At 34.0% G+C, this 14797-nt stretch overlaps 1 protein-coding gene across 5 annotated transcripts in view; it reads right to left on the minus strand.

The window, feature by feature from the left end:
* Positions 1-2687: 2687 nt before the first annotated feature.
* The window catches only part of YTHDC1 (YTH domain containing 1), a 32962-nt gene continuing 20852 nt past the window's right edge, over positions 2688-14797 (minus strand). For 3 of the 5 annotated variants that reach the window (XM_036414729.2, XM_036414709.2, XM_036414691.2), the window contains 8 exons: positions 12689-12773; positions 11548-11714; positions 8949-9031; positions 7689-7725; positions 7552-7615; positions 7379-7441; positions 5805-5939; positions 2688-3696 (listed from right to left, as the gene is read on the minus strand). In XM_036414729.2, coding sequence (XP_036270622.1) covers positions 3472-3696; positions 5805-5939; positions 7379-7441; positions 7552-7615; positions 7689-7725; positions 8949-9031; positions 11548-11714; positions 12689-12773 — 859 coding nt within the window. In that variant the 3' untranslated portion in view covers positions 2688-3471. The remainder of the gene's footprint in view (positions 3697-5804; positions 5940-7378; positions 7442-7551; positions 7616-7688; positions 7726-8948; positions 9032-11547; positions 11715-12688; positions 12774-14797) is intronic. The other 2 variants (XM_036414718.2, XM_036414701.2) reach the window with 1 other exon arrangement.

The following is a 14797-nucleotide window of genomic DNA, read 5'->3' on the forward strand; positions in this document are numbered from 1 at the left end:
TCCAACTTCCTTCAGCCATTGCATTCATTGTCAACTGGCTTTCCCTTGAGACAGCAAGACACCATCACTTTTCAGATGCACTGAACAATCTACTTTCTGCCACTGTCTGTCTCTGACGTTACAGTGTGGGACATCTATGAGAAGCTGATTTGATTTTCACAACATGAATACCAATTAGTGCTGTTATCACCATATACAACCCTTGACCAATTCTAAATAAAAGGTTAGTATGCACATAGACAGAATGGTGGAACCACCAGTCACAAAGACATGCACTGACCACCAGGGGACAGACGCTCAGCATAGGAGCTACCCCCTGGTGGTCAGGGCACTGCCACAGGGGGGGACCTGCTCAGCCAGAAGCTGGGTTCATGGCTCCACAGCACCACTAAGGATGTCTGACTGCAGGTTTAGTCCTGTTCAGTCAAGACATCCCTGAAGGCTCCCAGACTTTGTGAGGACACAGCCCAGGCTGAGGGACACTCTCCCCTCCCCTCAGTGCACAAATCCCATGCACTGGGCCTTTAGGAGGAGATAAAAGCCAGTCAAAACATTCTGGTTTCTACCATTATTCAGGGGGACCAATCCGAGTGTTCTATGCACCATTTCAGATATTCCTGGCATGATAGAGACCAATTATCCACAGCAATGACCAGTTCAACAACATGGCCCTGACTTTCCTTCCTTTCTTGTTCACTTTCTTTGTTCCACACTCCTGTTTCATAGGATTAGTTCCAGAAATAAAAATACTAGCATGCAAAGCCCTTCTGTTTCAGCTTTCTGAGGGACTTGAGACAGCTTTAGACAATAAAAATATAATTGCTAAAATTAAAATACATGAATCAAAAGACACATTGGAACATAACATAAAGGCAACCTAGAGTAAAAGGCGGCAAAAAATAAATAAAGGGGATCACTAATCTAGGTCCAGTTAAGATGAATTGAAAAAAAAATTAAAAAAGGAACTGCAGTCTAAAGAGCAGAAAATTAACAACACAATGCAATCAAGTTTTCCAGGGTAGACAGGTATATGATCACCAAAAAGAAATGGCTAATTGAGAGCCAACCTGGATGAATATTCATTTTTGTGAAATTTCAAAGGGTATGTGGAAGATATTAAAAGGAAACTGAAATAGGAATTGCACCACCATCAATCTTGTCATCAACTAAAGGATATCAGAGCAATGTCTATATTTATGAGGAAAAATCTTAATCTAGAATTTTCAACTGTCTCCAAATTATCAAGTGTCATAAAATAATTTCAAATATTTTAGAAATCAAACGTTTTACCTACATCAGGCAGAATATACTAGGATATATAACTCAAAAATCTCCCTAATGTGCCCAGCTGTGTGGCTCAGTTAAATGTTCTTTCCTTTCGGTTACACTTTGAGATTTAAAATAAATCCGTAGGCTTAATTTTTCAAATAGGTAAATAGAACTACAACAGTACAGAAACAGACAGACTCATAGAGGACATTCTGACGTTTGCCAGATGGGAGGGAGTGAAAAAAGGTGAAGGAATTAAGAAGCACTAATTGGTATAGAATACTTATAAAGTATTGCATAGGGAATATAGTCAATAATATTTCAATAACTATGTATGATGTCAGATAAATACAAGATTCATTGGGATAATCAATAGGAATATAGTCAATAACATTCCAATAACTATGATTGATGTCAGATGGATACAAGATTCACTGTGATAATTAATACATTATATGATGTCTGATCACTGGGGCATATACCTAAAACTAAGATAATGTTGTATGTTAACTATAATTAAAAAACAAGCAACAATGAAAAACAAAACAGACTATTTCAGGCTTCTGAACTGCAAAAATATTTCCATCCATATTATATAAAAGTACCATTTTCTATTAAAATCACAATGCATAATTTTATAATCAGAATACAGCTGATTAAAGCCTCAAAAGAATAGTGAATATAAGGGAAAATATTCTAAACTAGAGGCCTAGTGTTGCATATTAGCATATATATATATATATATATGATTATAATGAGAACATAAAAGCTAACTGAGTTTTAAATATCCTTCAATAGTATAGTTCCTGGGTTCCCCTGTTCAGACCAATAAATATAGATTAAATGTCAAATTGAGCATAATTATACTATTATGAAGACAGAAAATTAAGTGGTCAAATATTCAAATATGCCAAGTGTTTAGATATTCAACCTAAGAAAGCCCAATATTTCAGGTATAACGCAAGAAACTAAAATGCAAAAAAATCTTTATTAAACTGTTTTATGTGGCCCTCTTTTTATATGGCTTGCTACTATTGGGAGGAATTGATGGTTAACTTAAAATGTGTAACTATTAAGAGGGTTACATTTTAAAAGTAAAGTAGAAAAACATCCATAAATTAGCTCACTTAACAAATGATTATGAAAGAAAACCTGAAATAAGCAATCATGTGACCAGAGTAGATCCTAAAATGTTATCAGATAAAGGCTTAACCAAAATTTCAACATAATTCCACTGTGTACAATTAGTTCTTACATTAGAAATAGAAGTAAACTTTTAATATAATTGGCTCAGGTCAATTATTTCTGGCAAAATATGCAAAAACAGGCAAATGGGTTCCTACAATTACTAAACACAAAACATTATGTCTACCAATGCATAAGAAAACAAACTTGCTTAAAGACAAGAAATACAACAGATAGTCAATCTTTACCATTTTATTTTATACAAAACAGTAGCAATGTAGAATGTGGGAATTATCTTCTGCTGCCACACAAGCAAGTTGTGAACATTCCAAGCCAATGTTTACAGTTTGGAGGGGAAGGCTAAACAACAGCATCAACCATGCTACTGAACATGTGAATTTTGGAATTTTTTTTTAAATGAAAAAGGTTAAAAATTAGATCGCAATGTCTTCATAATATTGCTCTCCTCATTGAAGACTAAAGAAAAATAAAAAGTCATTTAAGATTTAAAAAAGGAGGGAAAGGGAGAAACCAAGAGGCTGCTACAACACTGCCATACAGTCAAACCATCATACTTTAATAATTGCATACTTGATAGCAGCATTATTTTTACTGAACCGTGTGCAACTACATGTAGAAACACATCAAAGCAAAATATCATGGCAGTTATCAATCAAAATCCAAAGAAAAGAAAGCGAACAAAAAAATAACTAGGATGAACACAGTATAAGTAGATGAACATTTATAGAGAATCAATCAATATCTACATTCGTGGACTGTTCCATTCTGCCCCTAATAAAAGTGTCAACTCAAATTGTCAACTATGCATTTTTTGGAGGATCTGAGTTTTTCCAGTTCTTATTATACTGCATGCTTGGAACAAATAGGGTCATAATAAATCCTTCTACACAATGAACTTTAAGTAGACAGCTGAAAATAAATTTACTACTTGTAAACACACACAAAAAAAATACAAGATTTTTTTATCTTTAAACAATCAGTGCTTCCAAAAGCTCATTATCTTCTGTATCGACCTCTCTCCCCTCGGTCTCTGTCCCGATCACATAATCGTTCTCTCTCTCTCTCTCTATCACGTCCTCTATCTCGCTCTCTGTCTCTTCTGTTATCTCTGGGGCGGTCTCGCTCTCGTTCCCGGTCTCTTTCACGGGGTCTACTTCTCCGACCGCTGACAACAGCTTGTGTGCGACGAAGGAAATCATCCACCCTCATATCATAATCATGCTAGAAAAGGTAAAAGAAATTGCTTAGGTATGTCAAAAATTGAATGAAATATCGAGTCACTATTGTTATTGCCTTGTAGAAAGAATGAATCTAGAGAATGCAATAATGCAGTAATTCACAGAATATAATTCTGACATTTAGAAACAGAACTCTGAGGTTTTAACTAATTAGGTATCTACAACAGAGGATTATACCTATCTCAAAAACCATTTCATGCAGTTTCTGAATGTAACTTTAATGACTTTCCCATCCAAACCATTTAAATGAGATTTAGGCCAAAGTAAACACTTACTAATGACCATTAACCACATCATGCATACATGCTGACAATAATGCTAAATATCCTCAATATTTTCCTATAACAGGTAAACCCTACTGATAATTTTCTCCTTTGACTCAATAAGCTAACTTGAACCAAATTCTAAACTCTCAAAGGTAGGAATTCTCACAATTCAGATTTCAAACTCAACCACTATTGATGGCAGTTTATGAAATCTGATAGAATTTTTAAAAAATATGTACTTCAGGTAAGATTCTGGAATCTATTCCACTCAAAGCTAGCAATAAACAATAAAAAAACATTAAAAAAATAATAAAGTTGCATCTTATTGGTTATGTCACATAATAAGGTTACATCTGATGGGTTAATTATTGGTACAGAAATCCTTATATACAACTATAGGCATTTCATTTTTTTAAAAAGTCACCTTGAAACAAAAAGGTAACAAATCAATAAAAATTATATCTATTTTTCCTGTCATATCAGCAAAAAATATATTTTTTGGTATGCCGCATAATTTCATGTGCACTATGAGATTAAAAAAAAATTGAAACACAACAGATGACAGCATCTCAAAGTCAGGCTACAGAGGAAACTAATGGGCATACTGACCCTCTCAAATATGCATACTCTTCATATAAGTGGAAGATAAAAGGATATTTATTTGGGGAGGTAGGGATTGGTGGGTGAAATTTCAAATTGTAAATCCTACTTTAACAATCAAACTACCCTTGTAAGGCTACCAAACCTACATACAAAGAAACTGTGTTAACAAGTACCAGGAAACAACTACACTTTTAAAAATAAAAGCACTGCCGAAACCGGTTTGGCTCAGTGGTAAGAGCATCGGTCTGCAGACTAAAAGGTCGCTGGTTCGATTCCAGTCAAGGGCATGTACCTTGGTTACGGGGTAGGGGGTGTGCAAGAGGCAGCTGGTTGATGTTTCTCTCTCATCGACGTTTCTAGCTCTCTCTCTCTCTCCCTTCCTCTCTGTAAAAAAAATCAATAAATTAAAAAAAAAAAAAAAAGCACTATTAGGGAAAAAAATGAATACCATATAATAAACAAAATCAGCCTGACTACTATACTAAAAACCCAATAAATTCAAACTAGAGATTGTTTTTCATTCATCCTATTTTGAAATAAAAGTTTTCATATCAATCATATAAAATTATTAGAACCAGTAACTATTAAAGTACAATTCACTCTGCTGCAGTTATTAATGTTTTGTCATTTGCTAGCATCATTCAAAGAATCAAAGATATATACACCATCTATCTATGAAAATTAATTTAGTTAGAATATACAAAAAGCTTACAAATATCTATTTGTGCCCTGTTTTGACTTAGTGGATAAAGCACTAGCCTGCAAACTGAAGGATCCCAGGTTCTATCCTGGTCAAGGGTACATGCCCAGGTTGTGGGCTCCTCTCCCTAGTAGTGGGCATACAGGAGGCAACAAATAGATTATTCTCATCATTAATGTTTCTCTCTCCCTCTCCCTTCCTCTTGGAAATCAATAATATGTATTTTAAAATATCTATTTGCAATGATATGAATTACACAACTATAATTGAAGACAACGGTATAGAAAGAAAATATACTGGAGTTACCTCAGCTTAAAGAATTTGTGTTTGATCAGAAAAAAATAGTCTATTTAAATAATCCCAAGGGCTTGGCCACTTTAAAAACAAGTTGTGAACTATTCTAAAAACAGTCTGCAAAAAGAATATGAAACACCACTCAACATAATATTGTGACCTCCACATTTAAATTATCTACAGGATTCTTAGTATTTCCCTCATTTTTGTGCTTTCTCATGCACTTACTACTCGTTTATCTCTGTATCTTGCTTCATGTGGTACAGGATGATGTCCTGAGTAAGGGGGATGAGCTTGAGGAGGTGGAGCATGATGCTGATAGTAAGGATGATGTGGAGGTTGTTCCATTCCAGGATAAGGAGCCTAAAAAAAAAAAAAGCCCACTTCCATAAGCATGTACATCAAATAGCCTTATAAAAAAACCACCTACCCCAAACAAAAAATTTATTTATACTAGCCATCTACTTTGATGGCATAAAAGTTCTTCAAAATACCCTTTATTTGCTTGCTGGAAATGTCTGTAATAAACTTTAAACTCTAGTTATATATCTTTTAAGATTTAATGTTTATACTTTTATACAATATCATTTAAATACTAATAAAAAACAGTGATCCTTTACATACTGTGAGTTGAAACTACCCTAAGCACTTTACAGGTTTCATTTAATTCTCATAGCAACCCTATGAAATAGTTACTACCGATATTATTCCTATCCTAAAAAAGAGGACACTGAGATACCAACTGCTCAGGTAACTTGATTTAGATCACAATGCTAAGGGGTGAAGCTGGGGCACAACATGAAGCATTTCTGGCTCTAGAATCAGTCATCGTAACCAAAATGTAAAAACCTAGTCTTAAAAACAAACAAACAAAAAAACAACCTTCTAGGAAGTAATGAACCTTTAAATTGATAATAAAGTAACAGCAAATCAAAGGTCACTTTTCTTGTTTGTTAATACCAAGATGTTATTAAATATTTTTAATTTTTAAAATTTTCATAGAATCTAAAAAAAAACCCCTCATAATTTATCAATCTGTATGTAATACCTTAAGTGTTCATTCTTTTTCTTTTAAAAGATAAGAAATAAAAAAATACTATTTAAATTTCTTTTTTTTTTTAATATCTTGTGAATTAATGCTTCAGCTATTCTCAATACCTTAAAATACACTCTAATATCCAACTTTCTAACGGGAATAACAAATATTAGAAACAGGGTTTAATTAATCTTATTTTGTATGAAAAGTTTACTGAACATTAAGATTAGGTGCAATCCTCAAGTTTTCATGTATTTTGTAAGATTAGCTTTTCCACAATCCTGAGACTGACAGTAAGTACTCCATTAAATTTTAAGCCATCAAGGGTAATTATAATGACCACTTCATTCACCAATGTATACCCAGAGCAAGCACAATGCCTTACAGAGAAAAGATAATAAATATTAGTTTATAAGGCAAACAAAGAATGAGGGAATGTCTACTGAGTTATACACTCAAGAAAAATTAAAAAGAAATGAAACTTGCCCAAGGTTAGAATTTAAAAGTTAAAATATATGAACCAAGGGAGAGTTTATACCACTAGCTACTACAATAACAAACCATAATCCTTATTAAGCCTGCTATTAACACAAATCAAATCATTTGTTAGTCTTTAGTTTTAAAAACAGCATGCAATTACTGTATTTAGTACCAATGGTATATATTTTAAGTCTCTTAATGGGTAACTGTTAACAATCATATTCCACATAAGCACTCAAAATATATGAAACTGCAAATAAGCAACTTGCAAAAATAGAATACTAACCATTCCTTGCCAAGGAGGTGGTGGTCCCATGTTATGAAATTCCCTCACATAATCATTGTAGGACTAAAATAAAAGATAATAATGTCAATAGCAAATAGAAATCAAACCCAGAACTACAAAATAAATCAGACCCCGATTTCATGTTTATTTAATATATGAAGTGAAATGCTTACCCCATTTAAAAACACATCTCGGCGAACTCCTGAAAATCGTCTGTTGGGAATAAGATTTGTGAAACTAAATTCAGGTAATTCATAGACTAGTCCCAAGAATGTAATGCAAAACTAAGCAAAGAGTGAACCCAACTTACCTGTCTACTTCCTGGTATCGTGGGTCCTTTAAATACCCTGTTCAAACATCAAGCATTTTAGTAAATCAAATTTATAGATTTTATTATGGCATCATAATTAAACCTTCCTTATCCACTCATCTCAATTCTTCCCATGAATACAGTGATGCTACTAAGTGATACTTTAATTACATTATTCCATTCTTGGATTTTCTTCTTAGGTTGCATGATAATTTAGGAAGTAATAATTTACTGTTACCACAGAATTCTAAACTGCTAGGAAGGTTTTCATATGGATCTTCTAAATCCACACCCCAATTTCGTTAGATAGAAAATTTCTTCATTCTGCACCATAAGAAAGGGCAGAGGAAGTATCTTGAGGGACACGGTAATAGAATTTCTTTAAAACAAATGTTTACCTTCTCCCTGAGTACAGTCTTGTTTACCTCCTACCTGAGTACAGAGTCTTGCTAGATCAACCACAGGATACTTTTAAAAAATGTAAATTTAAAAGAATAAAAAATTGCAAAAATAAAGATGTGTACATTTTAAATGAAAGAACCAAGGTGATAAATATTATTTTCTACCTTCTTTTTCTATGAACTTAGCAAATTAAAATACAAACAATTTGTGTGGCCATGTTAATGAAGAAAATTTAATTTCACTCTCTAATATCCCATTTTGGAGAATAAAGTTTATCAAGCCACTAAAAATAATCATTAAATGCAATTCACAAACTGTTAATTTTTATAAATGTAACACTGTTTAAAATATTATCTTCTCATAAATACAGGTTTTACTTCTTTAAATTTCATTAAGAAGACTAATTTAAAAGCTGGCTTTCAGATTATAAACAAAATTATTTCCCATTTCTCTCTAAATATACGAAGTTGAAGATTTTTATTTAAAAAAAAAGTATAATTTCAGTTTCCAATCAAAGCTATATATCACATGAAATACTAAGTATCATAGGGTCTAAAAAGCATAAAGAGTATAAGACTGTTTTCCCTAACTACACCTAATCTTGTGCAATAATCATACATTAGCAATTTCATGTAATTAATAGATTTATGATCATGGGTCACCCTAGAATAGCTTATTCAACCTTAATAAAGAAAAGGAAGAATTACTAGGTGAGGACAATTATTAATTTCCTAAAGTTTAAGTAGTCATGTCCTAGTTTTCTCACTTTTAAAACTACACATTAAATCAGAAATTTTTGTGGTGGTGTTGCTGTTTAGTAATTTAAGTCAAGTATCTGCAGGATTATAAAATATTAACCTGGTCTCTGGTGAAACTCAGGGGCATAGTCAATCCTTGGTTTCTTTCTGCTGTTATGAATATCATAATCTTCTGGTCGACGCCTACACAAATTAGACATATTAGAAATTAAACCAAAAACTGTTGGGAGAAGAAAGAGCAAAGCAAGAGTCAAAGTAAGAGTTTCTGACAGAAGTACAGAGGATTGCCTATTATTCACTTTAAAATAAAACCAAAATTTGTGATAAACAAATAATCTTACAATGCCTAAATTTTAATTCCTCATATTACTATAAATCAACCTTTAAATGTATTGCTGGAAGTAGATATTCTCTGCAATCCTCATGCTATGATGAAACAGTTGGAAAGAGCACCCTGCTCAAAATACATAAATCACATTTTAGTACTCTAAACAAAAGTGAATGAGCCAGCCACTCTCAAACTAAAATAAATATCTAGTTTAACAATCAATACACTTTCCCAAATAAAGTCTCCATTCAGGTGAAAAAGGGGGAAAAAATACTGTATCATCATTACACAATTGGAAACTTTAAAATCTATTTTTTTTTAAACTTACTAATGTCATTTTAGGATAAGTCTCAACAAAATTAAGAATTTCTTAAGTTTTTTTCTTCTGCTTTGCACAAAAATATACTTTTCACATAATCATACAGAAAATTTGATACTTATAAAAAGTGACTGTACAAGAAATCTTTGATAATCTTAATTCTATAAAAAATAAATTTCTGTATTTAATAGCATTTTAAAATTAAAGGAATTTCTTCCAGAGACAGTGTCTTAAAATAGAACTGGCAAGTAATGGGGCAGAGTTTTAACAGAGTTCATAAAAGATCAAAATGTATTCTTTAGAAGGGGAAATTTTACTCTGCAGTGTTGCTCTTTACTAAGTCTTCCATAAATCTTAATAGTTAATGTAACACACTTAAATACACTTTGTTTTAATTAGCATTTACAAAAGAGCTACACAAATTTTTAAAAAATCCAAGTTTTTAGGTAATAAGTATATTTTTATCCTTAATGTCTAATAAACTCTATCAAAAAACTTGGCATCACTAGTTTTCCAGCTATTTCTCTGAATATTAACTGCTTTCATTACCTTTTGCAAAGTTCACGTAAACTATAATTGCAATAACCCAAGCCCCACCCCCAACAGAATAACACAGTTGCATCTACAATAAATAAGACTAAGAAAATTAAAAGCTGGTTTAAAAAATAAACATACCGCTTTCTTGTAGTTTGGGGAGTGCATTTACGACCGGTATAAAACATGATAGTAACAGTTCATATAGTAGTCCAACTACTGACTTTAAGTTGTAAGCCACATACATATATGGAGGCCCTGGCAGGCTTGAGAGAAGGTGTAGTGGTGTAATAAGTATAGTTTGCAGTCCATTGCAAAACTGAGGTAAAAACTTCAGTTGTATGTACTGTATTGCACTGGAAACCTCTTAGTTTAAAACTTCAAAAGACATCTTGGTGTTCAGTCCTTTTAGGCCAAAAGTAAGGGGGCTCTGCCAGGTTTCCTCCTACCTACTTGACAGTGTCCTTTTTAAGCTCAAAGAAATGGGGACTCTTGTTGGATTATCTGTACCTACCACAGGATGTTTCCATCAAAAGGAAACTTAACCAAAGATTTCATCTCATCAACCATACATCCAACAGTCTTTAGCAGAATATTTTAGATTAGCTGTATGCAAATCTATACAGGGGAAGGTGTTGGGTAGAAGGGCTTAAATCAGTCCTTTGCAAAGACTTCTCCAATTCTGTAACAAGTTAAACCCCCTTTTCCTGGTAAATGATGTTTAGTTCATAAAGTAGTGATCAATAACCATGGCGATCCTCTAAAAAACACGTTAAGTCCACAGGTACTGCCAGCATCTGGAAAAGTTGTAAACAGACACAGCAACAGCCCTTCTTTTTGGTTTGTTGCCGGGTCTCCCAGGGCCACTTGATCCCCTTTGGAAAGGACCTATTGTTTTCAGAAGCTCAGCAAGATGTATGAATTCACTGGGTACATGTTAGAGAATATCTGGCAATGGGGATAACACATCACGGTGATAAAATTTGAAACAGTCCCAATAATGCTCCTCTTGAATATCAAAATAACTTAAAATATTTTATCCTCTAAAATGAGGCGTCATCTTCTGAAAAAATATTAGTGATCCTTTATAAAAGTCCCATATCTCTTAAGGCTTATCCAGAGACACACCTGCAAGAAAAGGCTTTTTTACAAAATATTAACATTTTTTGTGAATAAAGACTTCCTCCTTTCTTTCTAGCCTGTTCTGAGCAACAAAGGCCTACCTCATTTCAATTTTATACATTGTATTATCAGAATATTAACTAATCTAAACTGGTTATTACTCTTTAGCAAATAATTTTTTTCTGTATAAGGAAAGATCCCCATTTTCCTCTTGAAAAATGACTGAGACCAAGGTGACCATGTGAAATCCTCAATGAAGCCACAAACTAGTCCATGCAGCTTGATTTGAGGATTTTCTCTTTCTTCTTTATCGCAGGACAAACTTGATGAATCACATTCCTCCATCATGTTATTCTGACACATGTGCCTACTATCAGTCCAAAGAACGTTTCTAACCTTCCCACATCCCGGACTGGTTCTCGACGGGATGGACGTCCTCTTGATCGGGGCTGAGAATGCATTCTTCTCTTGTGTCGCATTTTATGAATGACCTGATACAAGTCAATACTTTCATCGGGGGGAAATAGAAGACAAAGCTGGGTTCCACATTCGAGTTCAATTTCCTAGAATAGGAAAGTAGTAAGTTTCAAGAGGAAAATAAAAGTAACTTCAATAAATTTATATTTTCATGATGTACAAGAACAAAAATAGTCTGTTCCGGAGGTTTCCTTCCCAAAGTTGGTGATCTCATGGGATTCTAATTAATAAACTTCCTTGAGAGGTTTAAATCTTTCAACAGTGTTTCATGTATTTAATAAAGGAAAAATGAATAAGTGTAACATACCAAGTTAAATATACAAATGCAGTTGTGTAAAACTGAGACAATAGCCTTCTGAAAATTATTTCTTTGTATTAATACAGAAATGTCAGGACAAACCCAACCACTCATCTCAATACAGTGGAGGAAAAACAAGTATGTTAGTGTGTGCTAACAACTTTGATCATTATAAACTGCTAAATGCCCTGAAATATATTAGATTAACTATGAAGGCATTCTAATCAATGGGCTTTTAAAAGTTAGTTTTATGTCCCAATTATCAACATTTTCACTTATAAGCAATGAAAATATTACTTGTGATTCAAAATTACCTACAGAAACCATGAGGGTCAAGGTTTGGGTTTATTTTAAATAATTGCACTTTTAATTTCATTTGCAGACTTGAAAATCTCTGTACATGTACTGATCTCTTTATAAAGCTTCCTTCTATTCAGAGAACGTAATCAAAGATGTTACCTGGTTACTTCTAAAATGTATACAAAATTCAGAATATCAGTAATAACATAATAAACTATTTAAATCAGGCTAATTCTCTCCAAAACATTTCCTTCGTTGTATTAATGAAAGTACAAAATAAAGCGTCTAATGTTATGGAGGTTTTATTAACAAGTCATAACCATAATAACCATAAACTCCAAATAAGAACATTTTCTCTTAATCCTGCTCCCAAATTCTTACAGAAATGGCTTAGAATGTCCTTTAATAAAGATCTCAGAGAGTTGATTAAATGTATTTTTTAAAGAATCAATTCAAACAAACCTGTCCATCACGTCCAATCTTTACTGGTTTATGTTCATTCCAAGGATTGGTGAGATGAGCCGACTTAGTGAAGGGTAATTCACGCCTAAATACAAAGTAATAGAAATTATGTTCTTTTGCAGAATTCTTTAAGAACCTTACACTACCTTCAGCAGTACCACTCATGATTTAAGTGTATTAAAAATTAGTCACTGAGACTGGCAGAGCTGATTCCCCAGCAAAAGAAGTCCCTTTAGAGATACACTCTCCACACTAACCACTTTGAGTGTACTCAAAAAGAGCTAAAAAATACTCTTCTGGGGAGAGGTCAATGAAGGGGAAAAGGAAACATATGTGATACTTTAAATAATAAAGAAATGAAAAAAATATTTATAGTGCTTAAGAACGGGCTTGGAAACCAAGACAATTTGGTGTTTGAGTTCCAGCTCTATTAACTTATTTGAGTCCAAGTTTCATCATCTTATAAAGAAGAATATTACCACCTACCTACTTCTTTGTTTTAAGTAGTTTATAAAGGAAAGGACATATAAAATGTTTAGTATATTTCTTAATTCTGTGTCCTCAAAAATACTTTTTATTAAATGATCAACAAAGAACTGAATCTTAATCAGGTAGTTAATACAGAATTAACCCTTTGCACTCCAAACCATTCTGGACATTGGCTACCAGCTACTCGACGCTAACGGCGGAAATGTGCGTTGAATTAACTCAATTCCCCGTAATCACTAATAAACTGCCATGTCCCCTGAGAGGGGACATCCGAGTGATATGCTAGAATTCCGATGTCCCCTGAGAGGGGACAGCGGAGTGCAAAGGGTTAAAGTATGCCCTCTCCTCGGTCCAAGGCTGCTTTCCAAGATTCAAGTGTCCTCCCCTTTAAATATGGCAATTATTGCTGAAACAGGTTTGGCTCAGTGGATAGAGCGTCAGCCTGTGGACTGAAAGGTCCCGGGTTCGATTCTGGTCAAGGGCATGTACCTGGGTTGCGGGCACATCCCCAGTAGGTGGTGTGCAAGAGGCAGCTGATTGACGATTCTCTCTCATCGATGTTTCTAACTCTCTATTCCTCTCCTTTCCTCTCGGTAAAAAAAATCAATATATTAAAATAAATAAATAAGATATATATATATATGGCAATTATTACCCATCATCCATAGATTGGCTCTAAATATAAATGTTTACTTATAAGTCTGTAATTTGTATGTATTAATTATGCCCTGCACTTACACTCTAATACAGTATCCTATATAATAGATAATATGCAAATTTTACCCTCACAAAATGGCTGCCTACAACCAGGGGTTAGTGAGGGACAACCAAAGGACTGAATAGCAGGCTGTGTGGGGCCAGGCCAGCATGGGGGCCATGAGGGGCAACCAAGCTGGCAGGGGAGAGGAGGTGCAGTTGGGAGCGACCAGGCCAGCAAGGGGGGCGAGGTGCAGTTGGGAGTGACCAGGCCAGCAAGGGGGGCTGTTGGGGATGACCAGGCCAGGATCGGACCTAAACTAGCAGTTGGACATCCCCCAAGAAGTCCCAGATTGGAGAGGTGCAGGCTGGGCTGAGGGGACAACACCCCCTGCACAAATTTTGTGCACCGGGCCTCTAGCTCTATATAATTTTAAACACTTAACTCCTCTCTGTGCCATAGGGCAAAATGGTCTCACTAACTTAAAAAGGGAATGCTTTATTTTTGCAGTTCTTTACCAACATAGCATGGTGCTGAAAGCAAACACAACATGTAATAAATACCTGTTAGTTATCAAGGAGTAATAAAAAAAATTAACAGCATTTGTATGGTTTTATCTATTTGTGTATAAAATGAGTAAAACTAAATTAAATAAATGCTTTAATTAAAAAAGGTTATCTACAATGCAAATGAAACTACTCAGCCAAAAAATATACGTAGATAAATAAGGTCAAGAGCTGTTTTCATTCCTACTTTTTTATCAACAGCTTTCAAAGAATAAGCAAGCATACACCATTATTCTGTAAAAGAGGTGGTATAATAAATATACTGTAATATAGCCGAAATTGGTTTGGCTCAGTAAATAGAGCATCGGCCTGCGGACTCAAGGGTCCCAGGTTCGATTCCGGTCAAGGGCATATACC

This window comes from Pipistrellus kuhlii, unplaced genomic scaffold (genome assembly GCF_014108245.1).
Source record: "Pipistrellus kuhlii isolate mPipKuh1 unplaced genomic scaffold, mPipKuh1.p scaffold_m20_p_1, whole genome shotgun sequence".
Lineage (NCBI taxonomy): Eukaryota > Metazoa > Chordata > Mammalia > Chiroptera > Vespertilionidae > Pipistrellus > Pipistrellus kuhlii.